Genomic DNA, 14,741 nt, shown 5'->3' with positions numbered 1-14,741 from the left:
CAAGAATGCTGAAGGCGATCGAATATTCAGCATCTCAACTTACGACATTACATCTCCACGGCAGGTGTGTTATGTGCGAAGAGCAATATGTGTCATCCGAAACCTCCAAGTTGTGACAGTGTAGTAGTAAAAGTAGGTAGTGATACATATAGCAGCACCCTGATCTGCACTTCGGACGCTAAGAAAGTCTCCCACACCCACTTGCCTTTGTAGCTGGTATTTTTCCCAGGCCACAAAGCCCCCCTTTATAGCACATGAGTAGTACAGCATGGCAGACGCGTTGCGCGCGCGGAATCGCTTCTAGCTCCCTCGTATCTTCCCACGCTCTTCCGATCATACGCACGACGGTGTCCTCCAAGCCCCATCACACCCTTCCACGCGCTTGCTGGCCGGAGTGAGACCCAGTGAAGTCTGCTATGCATACACGCAATCAGCGAACCCGCGGCTAGTTGCGATCGGGAGCCGTGCAGTGGACCGCTTTTCGGCGCACGCTCATTCGGCAACGACACAGCGCATTGGAGCTTACTTTTTTGCGCCCGATCTGCTGCGTGCAGCTGTAGAGTACAGTCCCTAGCTGCCGTCTTGGAATGGACAGTAGCAACTCTGTCGCAGGCTCTTCTGCATATCGGTCGCCGCCCGACATATCACCCTCTGTTGGCACGCGAACCAGCTCGCGCAATGCAGTGAGCAAGACTTTCGCCAGTCCACCCACGACACCACCACCGAAGCGTCGCGCGCCAGCCCAAGCCGCAGCCAAGGGCAAGGATAAGGAGCCCGTCGCTGTTAGTACAAGAAGGCAGCAGATCAAGCGCGAGCACAGCGATACTCATCGACATTCGCACGGGCTGTCATGGTCTAGCACAACACGAGACAGCGTGGTGGATAATTTGCTGTTGTCACTTGGCAACCTATCCTCCCCCGACCTGGATCTCGGAGACGAACTGCGCGATCGCGAAATGGAGCGTGAGAAGTTTGGTGTGCCGCAAATGCCGGAGATGGCATCGTTTGCTCCTAGCCGACCCCTACAGCGTGCGCGCGGTCATACCTATTCTTCGTCGATGTCGTCTGGCCCTGGTAGTTCTGGAATAGGGGAATCGCCGGCAAGCAAATTCTCATCTCATGGAAGACGCAGCAACAGTAGCTCGAACTTTGGTACCATACGATCGCACAACATAAGAAGACCCAATGCCGGTCCGAAGACGAGCACCGATACACAGAGACATTTTGTAGGGCAGGCACATGATAAGAGCAGTAGCATCGACATTGACGATGCTGATTACAACGGTGCAGCTTTCGCAGAGGCGAACAGAATGAATTTTGGCCGCCGGAGATCGATGAGCGTGGATCAGTTGTACCACGGAAAGTTATCTGAGGATGATCCATCTGTGCTCGGGCGTGGGAGACCGGTGCCCTCGGTACATAGCAAGTACGAGGCTGCATACAACGCCGCGCCCGAGCCGGGCATTCCAGCCGGACCACGAAAGCAGCAGAATCCAACCGGGACAGGACCAGTGTATGTGGGACAAGCAGGAGTGAAGCAGAGCATTCGCAAGGTTAACACACAAAGTGATCTGCGAAGCGCGAATATGCCCGCTCCGCCGATTCCTCAGTACGTACACGATCAGGCGAACGACTTCGTGCGGGCTAACAGTCTACGCGGCATGCCTTCTATGCCACTGCCTCACGAACACGGTGCTCCTGCTCCGAGTCCTGGCTTCAAGAGTAGCATGCCAGACGGTGCTTTGGCACAGCGGGAAAGGCCAGGGTTCTTTAAACGTGTGTTTGGTGGAGGGTCACGCAGCGCATCAGGTCTTTCCGCAGATTCGCAAGAAACCATCGGACAATACCCGGATCGGTCTCGTTCACAAGCATCAACGGATAACGCATCACAAATCAGGCCGGAAACACGAAAGATGTCGCGAGAGCAGTCGCAAACGTCGTATCCACCTCCCGCGCTGAACAAGAAGCCGTCATCATTCTTCAGGCGAAGAAAGAAGTCCACCGGCGAGCTGAGCGCACCGCCTCCACTACCGACCTCTCTGGGCCATAACATGAGTGTTAGAGCAGCAGAACCAAGCCCGTCGGTGAGCAGCCTGCGCAAAGTGATGGGTCCGTACCTGCACAATGACGGCACTCCTAAAATCACACGCCACGAGGCACAACGACCTGCCACGGGTGATTCAATTGCCGACTCATGCGATCTCGATATCTTTCACTCGGGTTACACTCCCCCACCAGATGCATCTCTTGGCTATCGCGACCCGCTGCGACGCGACTCGCGTCCGAAACAAAGCGGAGAGGATGGCCGAGACAGTCCGCGCATGAAACTCAAAGTCAAGAAGCGGCAGACCGAGGCCGACCAACCACTAACGCAACAAGCACCAGACACATCTCAACAAACGTTTCCGCACGATGCCAGCAGGGAGGTCTCCACAGCTACTATTGGAAACAATTTCGCGCCGCCCATTGACTTCCCTGAAGTATCACCAGTGGTAGAGACGCCTCCTGCAGCCAATCTCCAGGAGAATGATCGCCCTGTCAGTCGAGCTAGTACTGGTGACAAGATTCTTGCCTCCCAGCCGAGCAGTCCCACTACTGCCGATGAGAGCATGCGCGAGTTCAGTAGTGCGTCCAGGGTCATCGTCGATCCTGATGAGGACGGCTGGGTCATCACGCACTCGCCTACCTCGACAGCGGCAGAGAGGCCAGGATCTAAGAAGTCCGAAAGGCTGTTCCTGAGGCCCACCGAGCTGGAAGAGAAGAGACAGGACAGCAACTCCTCCTTCCCAACGCGGGACGACTCGCGGAAAGCGTCTGAGGTTGACCCTCTTGTCCTACCCAAGGCACCATTTCACACAGCATCGTCCAGCGTGCAGTCACCTTGCACTCCAAGCGTCTACCATTCTGCCACGAGCTTGCCATTACCAAGGGTTCAGGTTGATGGAGTACCACGACAATCAGGCGAGACAGTCCACACTCGTGGCCCCTCTTTGGTAGCAGATGGCAATGCAGAGTACCGAGAACGGGCTCGGAAGATCTTTCAAGGCAATGAAGAGGATGTCGCGAAGGGAGAAGCAGCTGCATGGCTTGGTGAGCGGAACACTCTGAGCACGAAAACACTGCAGGCGTACATACAACTCTTCGACTTCGCCGGCGCGAGCATCCTGTCAGCCTTGCGTACGCTTTGCAGTAGTCTGCTGCTGAAGGGCGAGACCCAACAAGTCGATCGAGTGATCACGGCGCTTTCTGAACGCTGGTGCGAGTGCAACCCCAACCACGGTTTCAAGGCGCAGGATGTCGTGCATACCATCTTCTACTCCTTGATCCTGCTTAACACCGACTTGCACCTAGCAGACATTGGAGAGAAGATGTCGAAGACTGCATATGTCAAGAATACCCTTCCAACCATCAGACGTGTCGTAGCCGACGCAGCACCGAACGCTTTCGACGATACCATCCGACCAGGTCAAACACCCATGAGGCCGAATCTGCCGTGGAACGACTCGACAGCATCTGCACCTACGATGGCCAGTCCCGTGTCTCCTGCCTTTCCGCCAGATAGCCTACAGCCTGAGCGCACGTCATCCGAGAATCCACGAGGCAACATCAGCAAGCGGATGTCCATTCGGCCTGGCATGTTCAGAGTCGAGTCAGACGGCTGGATGCCCGATTTCGCTGGAGGTAACACCATGAATGCGCTTGTGAATCAGCAATGGAGTGGGAATATGCGAGGCTGGGAGTCGGAAGTCGAGTCGGTCTTGAAGGCCTTCTGGGCTTCGATTCGTTCCGAACCACTTCCTTTGCTGGGCACATCCGCTCACGAGCAAGCTCAGGCTCAAGCTGACAGGAATCTCTCCGTGGCGAACTTGGGCGGTCTGAAACGATCAGGTTCCGTCGTTAGCAAGGCACCATCCGACAATGCCTCATATCGCTCAAAGCCTGGTTTCCGGACTTTGACGCAAGGATGGCAGAACCGTAATAATCGATCTAGACCGAAGCTGTACCCGACAAATCTGGCTGGTGGCTCATCAAGGACTAGCTTCGACGATGGCAACAGTGTGTGGTCACCAGCACAGAGCAGTAGCATCAGCAAGAACTCGTTCTCGAAGACATTCACTTCTGCATCCATGACGAGCCTTGGACACCATCTATCTCCTTCAAACACCGACTATAAGCACTCTATTGGCTTTGCGAATGCACTGTCACATGCCATTATTCGCGAAGAAGGCGGTGGGAGCGGCGGTGATGGTGAGTCTGTCGTCATACCGGGTGGGCTGCTTGAGGATGAAGCACTGGCGCTAGAGGGTGCGCCGTGGGCGAAGGAAGGTCTTGTCAAGCACAAGCATCACCTTGAAACGGTCGACAAGAAAGCCAAAGAGCGAAGCTGGGTAGACTGTTTTGCTGTCCTCAGTAAAGGCAAGCTGACGATCTTCGCATTCGGCACCTCCACCAAGTCCCACTCTATGGGCCGCAGGAACCAGGCAAAGCAGAATGGTGGGCGTGCTGCGAGTCTTGCGGCGACAAAGGTGGGTGGCGGAGACTGGATGGAGAATGCTGAACAACTAGACTCGTTTGTGCTACGGCATACAATCGCGTCGACTCTGCCTAAACCCGGTTATAGTAAGGCTAGACCGCACGTGTGGGCGTTGAGTCTGCCATCTGGTGCTGTGCATCTCTTCCAAGTCGGTACACCAGAGATCGCCAAGGAGTTTATGACTAGCGCCAATTACTGGTCAGCACGTCTCAGCAAGGAGCCACTGAGCGGTAGTGTCAGTAATGTGGAGTACGGCTGGAGCGATCAGGTCATCAATACCGCCATTCTCGACCGCGGTGCGAGTCCACCTCCCACTGCGCCAGCCAACGCTCCGCCTGGTAGTATGGCAAATAGAGGCCATCTCCATTCTGGATCCAATGCTAGCGGTCCCGGCTCAAGACCTAGCTTTCAATCTTCGATGCGCGGTAGCTTCGACACTGGATTTGGAGGCAGTACCAGGAACAGGTTGCCTGCTGACAAGGCGCATATTATGGACTGGCAGCCACCATCCCAGAGCATGATGGCTAGCCAGCTTATGGAGGTGGATCAGCTTGCTCAGTTGACTGCGTACGTGGAGAATGTGGAGAAGGATCTCGAGAGTCATAACGAGTTGAAACATGCCATCAAGCTAGCCGTGAGTTTCCCAAATTTCTTTCCTTCAGCTCTTCATTCACTGACACGCCTACAGTACTCTCCACGCCACGCAAATCACAATCGTGCAATGACCAACTGGCAACGCAAGTCCGAGTACTTGCTCCGCGAGATAGTCAAATTCAGAACGTATATGGATTCTCTGACCGCAGCACAACAAGCCAAGGCGGTCTTCGATGCGAAGAAGGCTGCTGAGAGGGGCGTGAGTCCTGTGGATAGCGGACGGCCACCTTTGAAAGACGATAGTGAGGTGACGCCTAGGGTGCCGCAGCTGGCTGGATAGGATGCTGGCTTGCGAGCGGTGGTGAGGCATTGCTTTGGATGTTAGCATCCGGTGTTGGGTTGAATAGATATATATGGTTTGGATGTTGTATGATTACGATGGATGTATTGCCTAGGAGCACCATATAATCTTGGAGAATCTAAATGTTCGATAGATACCAGCAATACACGGGAGCGCTAATGTTATCTCATCAGACGACGTGGAAGTCGCTGTGGATCACTCCCGTCTCACTTGGATACGTTCAGAGTTTGGAAAGCACGCAAGAGTGGGCATGTGACAATGACGAGAGCCAAGATGAAAGTGGGGTCAACAAGCACCAAGGGCGTGCTTGCGTGCCTTCTTTCCTGTCTTGGCTGATGGCAGTGGAGGCAACTAGGCGCAGGCGCAGTATGAACTCTCGTTGTCAGCTGGCCCTGCTTTAGCGTAGATTCAGAGGTATGTAAACAGCAAGTACCTCCTCCTAACTGCTTGTCGTTCCAAAGCAAAAGCTAGAAATCCACCCCAATCAACACCACTTTCAGCCTCACATAAACAACAGCAATCATGTCTGCACCAGGCCAGCCAAAGCAAGATTACGCCGATAAGGGTATGAGCGATCCACAGTTGAAAGCAATATCTCTGCGCCGGAAGCAGTAGCTGACTCGAAAGACAGGCCTCGACGCCATTGAGAAGAAGATTGGCCAGTCCTCTGGCCACCCAGTCGACGCGAACAAGATGCGCAGCACGAACGAGAAGATCGTACGTCCACATCGTTCCGTCCTCCCACCCTTGAATCACTTGACTGACGCGAACGCAGACCGACAAAGCCCGCGGCATGTTCGAGAAGGCCACCGGCAAGCATGTGCCGGACAAGGTGTCCAACTAAGCCCACGATGCGACGGACGTTAAAAGGCGTAGACCAGGCCAAGTCGGCGACGAAGACGATTGAAAACATAATTATATGATATACCCTGCTGTACCTCAGGCCTACGCCGTCTTATCCTTGAGCTTCGCCTCCTTCCTCAACCTCTTCTCTCCTTTCCGTCGAGCTTTCTCCTCTTTACTCGGCTTCGACGCTGTATTCTCGACTCCAGTCATTTGTACGTCGCCATCCGTCTCTGGGGCCACTACTTTCGTGGCGGGCGTGGCAGCTACTGTGGCAGCAGCGACGTCCTGATGTGAAGCCTCTGCCGCCTCGTTCGTGCTACTCGTGCCATTCGCCAACGCCTTCTCTTTCCGCTTCTTCTTCGGCTTCTTTATTGAGCTGTCTCCTTCCGCCTCTACTCTGGTCGTGGTCGGATTTTGCGACTCAGAGACACCATTCGCGCCGAGTGCCCGTGGAAATTGGAACGAAGTGCCTTTTGCTGGTGCTGCGTCTGCCAGAGCCTCGTCGTCGTCCCAAGCTACATTCGCCGAGTCTTTGACACCCAGAGGATGGAAGCGCATACGCAATCCTTTGGGTTGTAGTCGTATAGTGCTGATTGGTGCTCGTGCCACCTCTGCTGCAGCAGCACTACCAGTCATCTGTTTCGCCTGTTTCCGACTGAGGTTGGGCAGGTCTATCCGTTGTTGTATTCGCAGATTCCGTGTTGCTCTTTGCTTGACTGGTTCGAGGGTGCTGCCATTGCTCAGTAGCAGTGCTGAAAGCTCGTTATTGGTCGGATCGTCTGCGATCGTGTAGTCCACGCCCTTATGGTTCAGCAGGACTTTGCCGTCCTGTAGAGCGGACTGCGCGATGTTGTGTAGCGATGTGAGTGGAAGGTCGGAAGGTGCTGTGATGTGCCATATCTGTTTGCCTGCTAGTGATGAAGCTGTGATATCAGGATCGCCACCGGCGGCACTGTCTACCGCAACATATCCCGGTGGAACCTCAAAAGGCTGTGGCTCTATAGGCGCAGTGTCGCTGGCTTGCTCGACCGTACCAGAGGCAGAACCTGGTGCTGTCGTGCTACTGTAGCTCTTCTCTTTGGCCTTCGTGATGACAGTATGTCCTCCTTGCGGGCCCGCACCTGCATCAGCCTTCGTCCTCTTCTTGGCTGGCTCTTCGTCCAAGGACCCGTCTGCACTTTCCTCATCCGATCCCTCTTCTGACCCACTGGCTTCGGACGCAGATCGCTTGACGCCGTTGATGTTTGCAGGCACCTTGGTTGGTGGGCGTGGTGCTGAAGTCTGACTTGCCTCTTCTGAATCGTCGTCGTCGTCGTCTTCATCTTCGCTTTCATCCTCGTCTGCCTCCGATTCCTTGCCAGCATCTGTAGCAGCAGACTGTACAGGCACAGGCTGAGCGACCGATTTTCCCACAGCTCGATATTCTGGTGCAGCATCATCATCTTCCGAGTCCACCACAAGTTCCTGGCTTTTGGAAGAAACTTTGGATGTAGTTTTCTTCGATGCTTTCTTGCTCTCTTTCGTCAACGTATCTCTTTTCGTTCCCCTCTTCACGACCGAAGACTTGTCCTTAGCCTTCGTCGCCATGATCCTACTCAGGAGACGTCCCGTGGTTGGAATTTCTGAAAGTATGAGCTCTAGCGTAGTAGCTGTGAAATGTATCGCAAAGATCAATGCGCTTCGCGGCAGAATCGGGCGGTGTAGCCAAAATTTCGCTTCTTGCCTCGTTCGGATGGCAGCTCATTCACATATCTCAGGCAAATGGCGCAAAAGAGGAAGGCACAGGATGCCTTTGGGCAGAGTAACGGTATGGTTCAATAACTGACAGTATTCCAAATAGTATACTGACGCATCGTAGGCCAACTCAGTGCTTTTGCCGCAGCCCGGCTCGCAAAACAAGCAAAAGCTGCTGCACCGGCATCATCGCTAGCAAGCCACGCCCAACAGCGGCGAGAAGAAATTGAGCAGCAACTTAATGCTACAGCATTAGCTTCTGTACCATATGATGGTCATCACGATCTTGCTTCGGCCGACTCCGAGCCAGAAGAAGCCGAAGTCACCATATCTGTCACAACGAAACCAGCCGTAACGCTATCACCATCCACGACTTTCACCAGCGGTGGGAAGATCGATGAGCTAATTGATGGATCCATCGAAGCAACTCTCCGCAACAATCACAGTATCGTGTGTGTCGGCGAGTACGACCTAGAGGTGCAGAAGGGCCTTGTCACAGTATACGGCGCCACACTCCATCCAGATTCGGGAACTCAACGAATATATGCCCCAAGCACGCATGCACTGCCTCGTATCATTGCTAGAAGGAATGGGACTAAGCTTCGTGTATCTCATGTCAAGTCAACAATCGCAAAGTTGGCCAAGCTATCTCCGCTCTTCAGGAACATATGGACGAAGAATGATCAGCTAAACCAGTCGTTCAGATTGTTGCGATCTGCTGCCGGCGACGAGCTACAGCGTAGCTTGACAACTTTAGAGATCGATAAGTCGACCGAGACGGCTATATCTCGCTTGACCAATGATGCTCAATCAACGGCTCGTTTGGTCCGCATCATGGCCATCGGAGCGAAGTCCTCCGGCAAGTCAACGTTTAATCGCATTCTCTGCAATGCGCTCAGCACAAAGCAATCGGCACGGAAAGTCCTATACCTAGATCTAGATCCTGGTCAACCTGAGTTCGGACCTCCTGGCCAGGTTTCACTCGTCGAGGTCTCGGCGCCTATGTGGGGTCCATCCTTCACACACACAGCAAGTGCTGAACAGACACATTACAAATTCCTGCGGTCACATACTCTGGCCGCGACAAGTTTCAAGGATGACGCAGAGCATTATGTAGCTTGTGCCAAAGAGCTCATCCGGCATGCGGACCGCCGACAAACAATCATTGTGAACGCCTGCGGCTGGGTGAGTGGGCTAGGAGCCAGCGTGACGAGGGAGCTGGCAGACGTGCTCAGTATCAGCCATATTGCTTTACTCGAGCCTTTGGATACGAGTCTTGTGGAGTCACTGCATGGCGCTTGCCCTGATGCTAGCTTTCTCTCCTTGACCAGACAATCCGTAAGGCCGTCCTCGAGAACCCCGGCTGAGCTACGATCTATGCAGACGATGGCATACTTCCATGCTAGACCTGACCATCCTGCTGAGCACACTCGATGGTCAAGCAAGGTTATATCGACATGGCGACCATGGATTGTACAATACGATGGCCCCGATGCGCCTCTGAGAGCCATCGTATCCTGTGGCCAGCAACCCCATCCCGACTTCCTTGCAGAAGTGCTCGATGGCTCCCTCGTCGCGCTTGTGCAAGTCGAGACCAGTCTGAACGGTGACACGCTATCGTGGACTCAGACCAATGCAAGAGAGACTGCAGAAGGGGTAGCTATTCAACGCACAATGGGAGGACTGCCTTATCTGCCACCGAGACCATCAGGAACGAGTTTGACCCTAGATCCGCACAACAGCTCATGTCTAGGTCTCACTCTGGTGCGCGGCATAGATGCCTCGCAGCGCACTCTCCACCTCCTCACACCGCTGGCAGACCACACTATGGCTTCGCTATTGGATAGTAAGCAGCTCGTGCTCGTGGGCGGAAGCTTTGATCCGCCCGAGTGGGCGTTGCTGGAGGATGTGTACGCCGGCGAGGGGAATGCAAAGGGAGATGCAAGTCTACAGGACAGACCGTGGGTCAGTAGACGAGAACGAGTGGGTATTGAGGGAGCGGTGTGGCGGCTGCGACATCCGCCTATGGCTGGAGATGTACGATAGGCGGTTGCAGTTAAGGAGGTGTAGAGAAAGCGTGTGTCTGAGATCATCTGCTCGTGGGCTACATTTATCCGAACACTAGAGCAAATTCAGAAACCATGTAGCTCGATCACGTATCCCACCTAACACCAATCGACCAGCTAGCGACTTCATCCCATCGCATCGCAAAGCTCTCAAAGCAATCTAAGCGACTTTACCATCTACTAGCAGCAGCAGCAGCGGCGGCACACACGACAAGTTCACAACTCATCATGCTCATCCGCGTCCTCATCATCCAACAGCGAGTCCTTCACCCACCCCGCCGCCTCCTTCACCTTCTCCTTGACCTTCTCGGCGGCCCCACTGGCCGTAGCAGCCGGAGCCTGCATGGGCATCCCATCCGTCTCCACACCTTCCGCACTAGCCGTCTCGGCGCTAGAGACGTCAATCTTATGGCTCCCATTATCGCGGATGAAGCTGATCAGATCGTCCACTGTGCGGGAACCGGAGTAGTCGACCGGGGCATCCTTGGAGCCAGCCTTGAAGAGTTTGATGGTGGGGAATCCCTGGATCTCGTCCGGGACATCGTTGAGGGTTGCGTCGACCTTGGCGATGACGATCTTGTCACTGTGGGATTTGTAGAGGGTGGCGAGTTCGTCGTATTTCGGGGCCAGGGCTTTGCAGTGGCCGCACCATGGGGCGTAAAACTCGAGCAGAACATCCTTGTCGTTATCGATTACGACGTCTTGGTAGTTCTTGGCTACGACGATTGTAACAGGGCCCTCTTGCTTCTCGGGGATCGGCTCGCTCTTAACGCTGGGATCGACTTTCCCACCGACGAAGTCATCAACGAATTTGCCGATGCTCTTTGCGCTGAGGTCTGAGGCGGAACCTTGCTTGGCGAATGGGAACTTCTGGTTCTTCTGGGTGTCTTGAATGGCGAACGCGGGCCAGTTGCCGACTTCGAGGTTCAGGTTGCCGGCGTGTTGGCCAAAGGCACCTGCATCGATGGTGGCGAAGTTGAGCTTGCTCTTGTGCTTCTCTGCGATTGGCTTGAGGGTTTTGGCGATGCTTGCGCGCTCTTCGGGTGTCTCGGCGAAGATGTAAGCGAGTGGGATACCGGCCTGTCAATGCTTGTCAGTAAATATAAAAGCGCACTGGGTTTAGATCACTACTCACTGCCATGTAGCCAGCATAAGTCTCAGGACCAACTTCACCAATGACCGGTGTAGAAGCGGTCTTGGCGAATGTGGTCAACTTCTCCTTGGTGAAGCCTTCCTCGAATGTGTTCTTGCCCTCGTCGAAGGTCTTGTACAGGACAACAGCTGGTGGTGTAACACCCTCAGCCTTGGCCAGAGCTGGGTCAGAGGTAGCGCCGAACAGGAAGCTATCCCTAAGCTCATCGGCAACCTCCTCGAATGTAACATTGCTCGTCTTGTCATCCTTGCCAAAGTATCCAACCAACACAACTTTGTCGGCGGTCTTGAACTCCTCTAGTGCCTCCCCGGTGTGTAGTAGGCTGACAGAGGGAAGAGACTGCTTGGTCATGTATGAGACGATGGCCTGAGCCTTGCGAGGGCCGGAGTAGGGCTGGACATTGGAAGCACCACGGAAGATCTTCAAAGTCGGGTAGCCGGTGACTTCCTGAGTCTTGCAGAGGTCCTCTTCGGCGGTGCAGTCGATCTTGGCGAGGGCAATACTCTTCGCCTTGAGTTCGGTAGCTGCTTCTTCGTACTCGGGGGCGAGGGCTTTGCAGTGGCCGCACCATGGTGCAAAGACTGAGCAATTGAGTCAGCAATCGGACATGGCCATGCAAGTACGGCTTCACATGACATACACTCTGCCAGCACAAGGTCGTTCTCGCTCACGAAATCACTGAAAGTGGCTCCGGTGAGCTCGTGTACATCGCTCGCAGCAGCCAGCGCCGCGAGGCCGAAAAGGCCAAGTCCTGCGTACTTCATATTGTGTCGTTACAGGTCGTGAATACCAGATTGTGTATGGGGTGTCTTGTGGGCAAGACAGTTGAAGAAGGGAAGATTATAAATGCTCGTGGCTGTCTGATCAGTTTCACAAGCGATATATACATACCCCACAGGACCCTGAAGGCAAGCTGTCAAAGTCAGGCCCTTCACCAAAGACATGAATAATAATCTGCAACTGTTTCACCTATTGATTCACACTTGATTTAGCCGCTGATCAGTGATCACACATAGGAGATTGTCGCTTCAGCCATCCATGCGTGCATATCGTTCGCAGTCGAGCCATTGTTCCGCCGCCTGTGGTATCGCGAAATACCACACCAAGATACTCCGAGATGGCATGCGAGCACTTGACATTCCAAGGACGACACTGGACAGCCTTTTGAACAAGACATGTCCGTCGTATAACTACAGCCAGTTCTCCAGGGCTCTTTCCACTCTCCGATTGCATCAAGAACATGTCTGTCAGCATGAACTAGTATGATCTTCTGAGCGGTACTGCCTTGTCATATGTGCATTGATCTGCGGCCTGCTGGGTTCCTGGACGCTACAGCACGTGGGCCACTGTCCATGGCCGTCAAAAGATCTCTGGAACCATCCACCAGAGCAATGCCGTCTGTACAGCTATATCGGTCACAGATCTACACGGCGGCCTCCTAGCGATTGCAACTTGAGAAGCATCTTTTCTACACTCATAATTCTAGAGGCTGCTTGATGAGCGGTGATGTGGATGACTATGATACTCACTGTAGATGACCTACGTATACCACTGCCCCAAGCTCTGAGGATACTAGACACCCCAGCACATTTGGAAGACTGGTCTATCATGCTGAATTCTACTCTGTAACATCTAGAATAGCATGACACGTCACGAATGCACGCCGCTGGTTAGGATATCTCGTGCCAATGCCATCCTCCTTCAGCTCTACAGCAAGCTGGACCGACTTCGCCCCTATGCTGGTCTCTATATATCTTCTGTGTCCCACATCACAGGCTGCATGTCTGCAGCTGACTAATCCGGAAGACAATCCAACGCCGGTCGCTAAAACAACATGTGAACCGAAAGCTCGGCCTTAAGGCGGCCAAAATCACCATCTTCAATCATACCTCATCAAGCATGTGCATATTTGCATCAAATGCTCCTCTCGCTAACCTGCAGCAAGCGTTGCACCCTAGCACGGCAAAAGATCCCACCAGCATGCATGTTGAAAAAAGCATTGGAGCCATGCCGCGCCACCCAAGCCAGCACCCACCAGTCCGGTCAGAGTGGCGCACGGCCTGCATATTACTCGACACACCGTTTGTACCACAAAAGTCCTACTTCACGCCATCAACCGTGCGTGCCAGATCCGGTCTTCACCGTGCCGGCAGGACGGAAAGCTGTCGCATGGCGGTCGTGAGATCTCGTCTTGCTTCCAGTTCGTCACCATCGGCTGATGGGCGATAGTAGTGTCTTACCACTGCTAGTAGGGCGTGGTATAGCACATATCTGGGAGGGACATCAGTATGGATCATGAGGCTTTAAGACTGTGGTCGGGCTTACAGGTATTGCCGTATCCTCTCGTCGTTGTCGCCGTTTGGGAGCTTGCCAAACCCTTCGACAAAGCTGGCGGTGGGCTTATAGAAGCAGTCTGAGAGGTAAGGATCGCCCCAGAATGCGGTAGAGTAGTCTAATAGACCAGTAACTTGCTGCTGTCGAGCATCGACCACGATATTCTGATCGGCCGAGAGCTCCATGACAACCAATCTTGGTTGAGTAATCTTGTCCAGCGAGCCACGATGTCGTCGCAGCAGCTCCCGCATACCCTCGTACGGCAGATTGATCAAAGCATCCTCACCGTCGCGGAGCACGGACTCGAGCATCAGAGCGAATATCTTCGTCCAGGAGGAAGATGTGAAACTCGTGCCTTGCCGTATCGAGCCAAAGCTCGTGCCAGTCACTGCGGAGATTCTTCGTACGTACTGTCCAAGACTTCGATCGATATCTGCCAGCGCCTGACGAGATAGTGATGGCTCCACGTCTGCGAATATGGAGCCACCAAAGGGGCCAGATATGAGATATTTGCTACCGATGGCGTTGCTAGATGGGCGATATTCAATAAGTCGTGCTGGTATCAGGTCAGGCCGTGAAGCCAAGGCCTGTAGCGAACAGGCTTCGTCGTCTAATCGGTTTTCTTCATGTCTAAGTAATCTGATATTGTGGTTTGGTCGACTTCGTAGGATATAGAAGAATCCTTTCGCCGTGGTAAGTCGATATGTCCGGAACAAGTAGCCATCCAGTTTCTCGACTCGTACGGCTTTCGACTGTAGTGCATTACCTGCTGCTCGCTGCACAGCAGAAGGATCCGGAGAGTGACGTGATGACTCGTTGACAGGCATGACAGTCACAACACCCGCAGTCGTGCGAGGGCGAACAACAGTAACCATGTTTGAAGACTTCTTATCTCACCTCCAGATGTAGTCCAGTCCGAGATGGCGTCCTGCAATAGCTGCCTTGCTTGAACACACGCTTGCTAACCGCCGTGCAGTCCACCAGGAGTATGATGATAAGTCAACAGCAACATGCTGGTGTGCATGAACCAAGTATATTATTGCCGAAGAAGACCGATGTCCAACGGCAGCAAGTCTCAATCAAAAGTGTGAGAGGTGTCGTCGGCGGTGGACGCCATAC

General features: G+C 53.8%; 6 protein-coding genes across 6 annotated transcripts; 3 read left to right on the top strand and 3 right to left on the bottom strand.

Annotated features, from left to right (window-relative positions):
- Window positions 1-587: 587 nt before the first annotated feature.
- Window positions 588-5,468, top strand: LTS14_002348 (uncharacterized protein; the record flags this gene model as incomplete). Its single annotated transcript, XM_064835054.1, has 2 exons — window positions 588-5,168; window positions 5,223-5,468. 2 exons carry the CDS (start codon window positions 588-590, stop codon window positions 5,466-5,468), a joined length of 4,827 nt encoding a protein of 1,608 aa, XP_064696989.1.
- Window positions 5,469-6,011: 543 nt separating this feature from the next.
- On the top strand, window positions 6,012-6,333 carry LTS14_002347 (uncharacterized protein; the record flags this gene model as incomplete). Its single annotated transcript, XM_064835053.1, has 3 exons — window positions 6,012-6,054; window positions 6,121-6,206; window positions 6,265-6,333. The coding sequence occupies 3 exons, from the start codon at window positions 6,012-6,014 to the stop codon at window positions 6,331-6,333; spliced, it is 198 nt and encodes a 65-aa protein (XP_064696988.1).
- A 101-nt stretch (window positions 6,334-6,434) lies between these two features.
- LTS14_002346 (uncharacterized protein) lies at window positions 6,435-7,922 on the bottom strand (the record flags this gene model as incomplete). Its single annotated transcript, XM_064835052.1, has 1 exon — window positions 6,435-7,922. The coding sequence occupies one exon, from the start codon at window positions 7,920-7,922 to the stop codon at window positions 6,435-6,437; it is 1,488 nt and encodes a 495-aa protein (XP_064696987.1).
- A 174-nt stretch (window positions 7,923-8,096) lies between these two features.
- GRC3 (Polynucleotide 5'-hydroxyl-kinase grc3) lies at window positions 8,097-10,115 on the top strand (the record flags this gene model as incomplete). The annotated part of the gene is made up of 2 exons (XM_064835051.1): window positions 8,097-8,142; window positions 8,194-10,115. 2 exons carry the CDS (start codon window positions 8,097-8,099, stop codon window positions 10,113-10,115), a joined length of 1,968 nt encoding a protein of 655 aa, XP_064696986.1.
- Window positions 10,116-10,351: 236 nt separating this feature from the next.
- On the bottom strand, window positions 10,352-12,052 carry PDI1 (protein disulfide-isomerase precursor; the record flags this gene model as incomplete). The annotated part of the gene is made up of 3 exons (XM_064835050.1): window positions 10,352-11,215; window positions 11,271-11,869; window positions 11,929-12,052. 3 exons carry the CDS (start codon window positions 12,050-12,052, stop codon window positions 10,352-10,354), a joined length of 1,587 nt encoding a protein of 528 aa, XP_064696985.1.
- A 1,374-nt stretch (window positions 12,053-13,426) lies between these two features.
- LTS14_002343 (uncharacterized protein) lies at window positions 13,427-14,497 on the bottom strand (the record flags this gene model as incomplete). Its single annotated transcript, XM_064835049.1, has 2 exons — window positions 13,427-13,559; window positions 13,614-14,497. The coding sequence occupies 2 exons, from the start codon at window positions 14,495-14,497 to the stop codon at window positions 13,427-13,429; spliced, it is 1,017 nt and encodes a 338-aa protein (XP_064696984.1).
- Between the last annotated feature and the right edge of the window lie 244 nt (window positions 14,498-14,741).

This window comes from Recurvomyces mirabilis (assembly GCF_035927965.1).
Source record: "Recurvomyces mirabilis strain CCFEE 5264 chromosome Unknown scaffold_5, whole genome shotgun sequence".
Classification (NCBI taxonomy): Eukaryota; Fungi; Ascomycota; class Dothideomycetes; order Mycosphaerellales; family Teratosphaeriaceae; genus Recurvomyces; species Recurvomyces mirabilis.
This window is presented reverse-complemented; position numbering and strand designations above follow the sequence as displayed.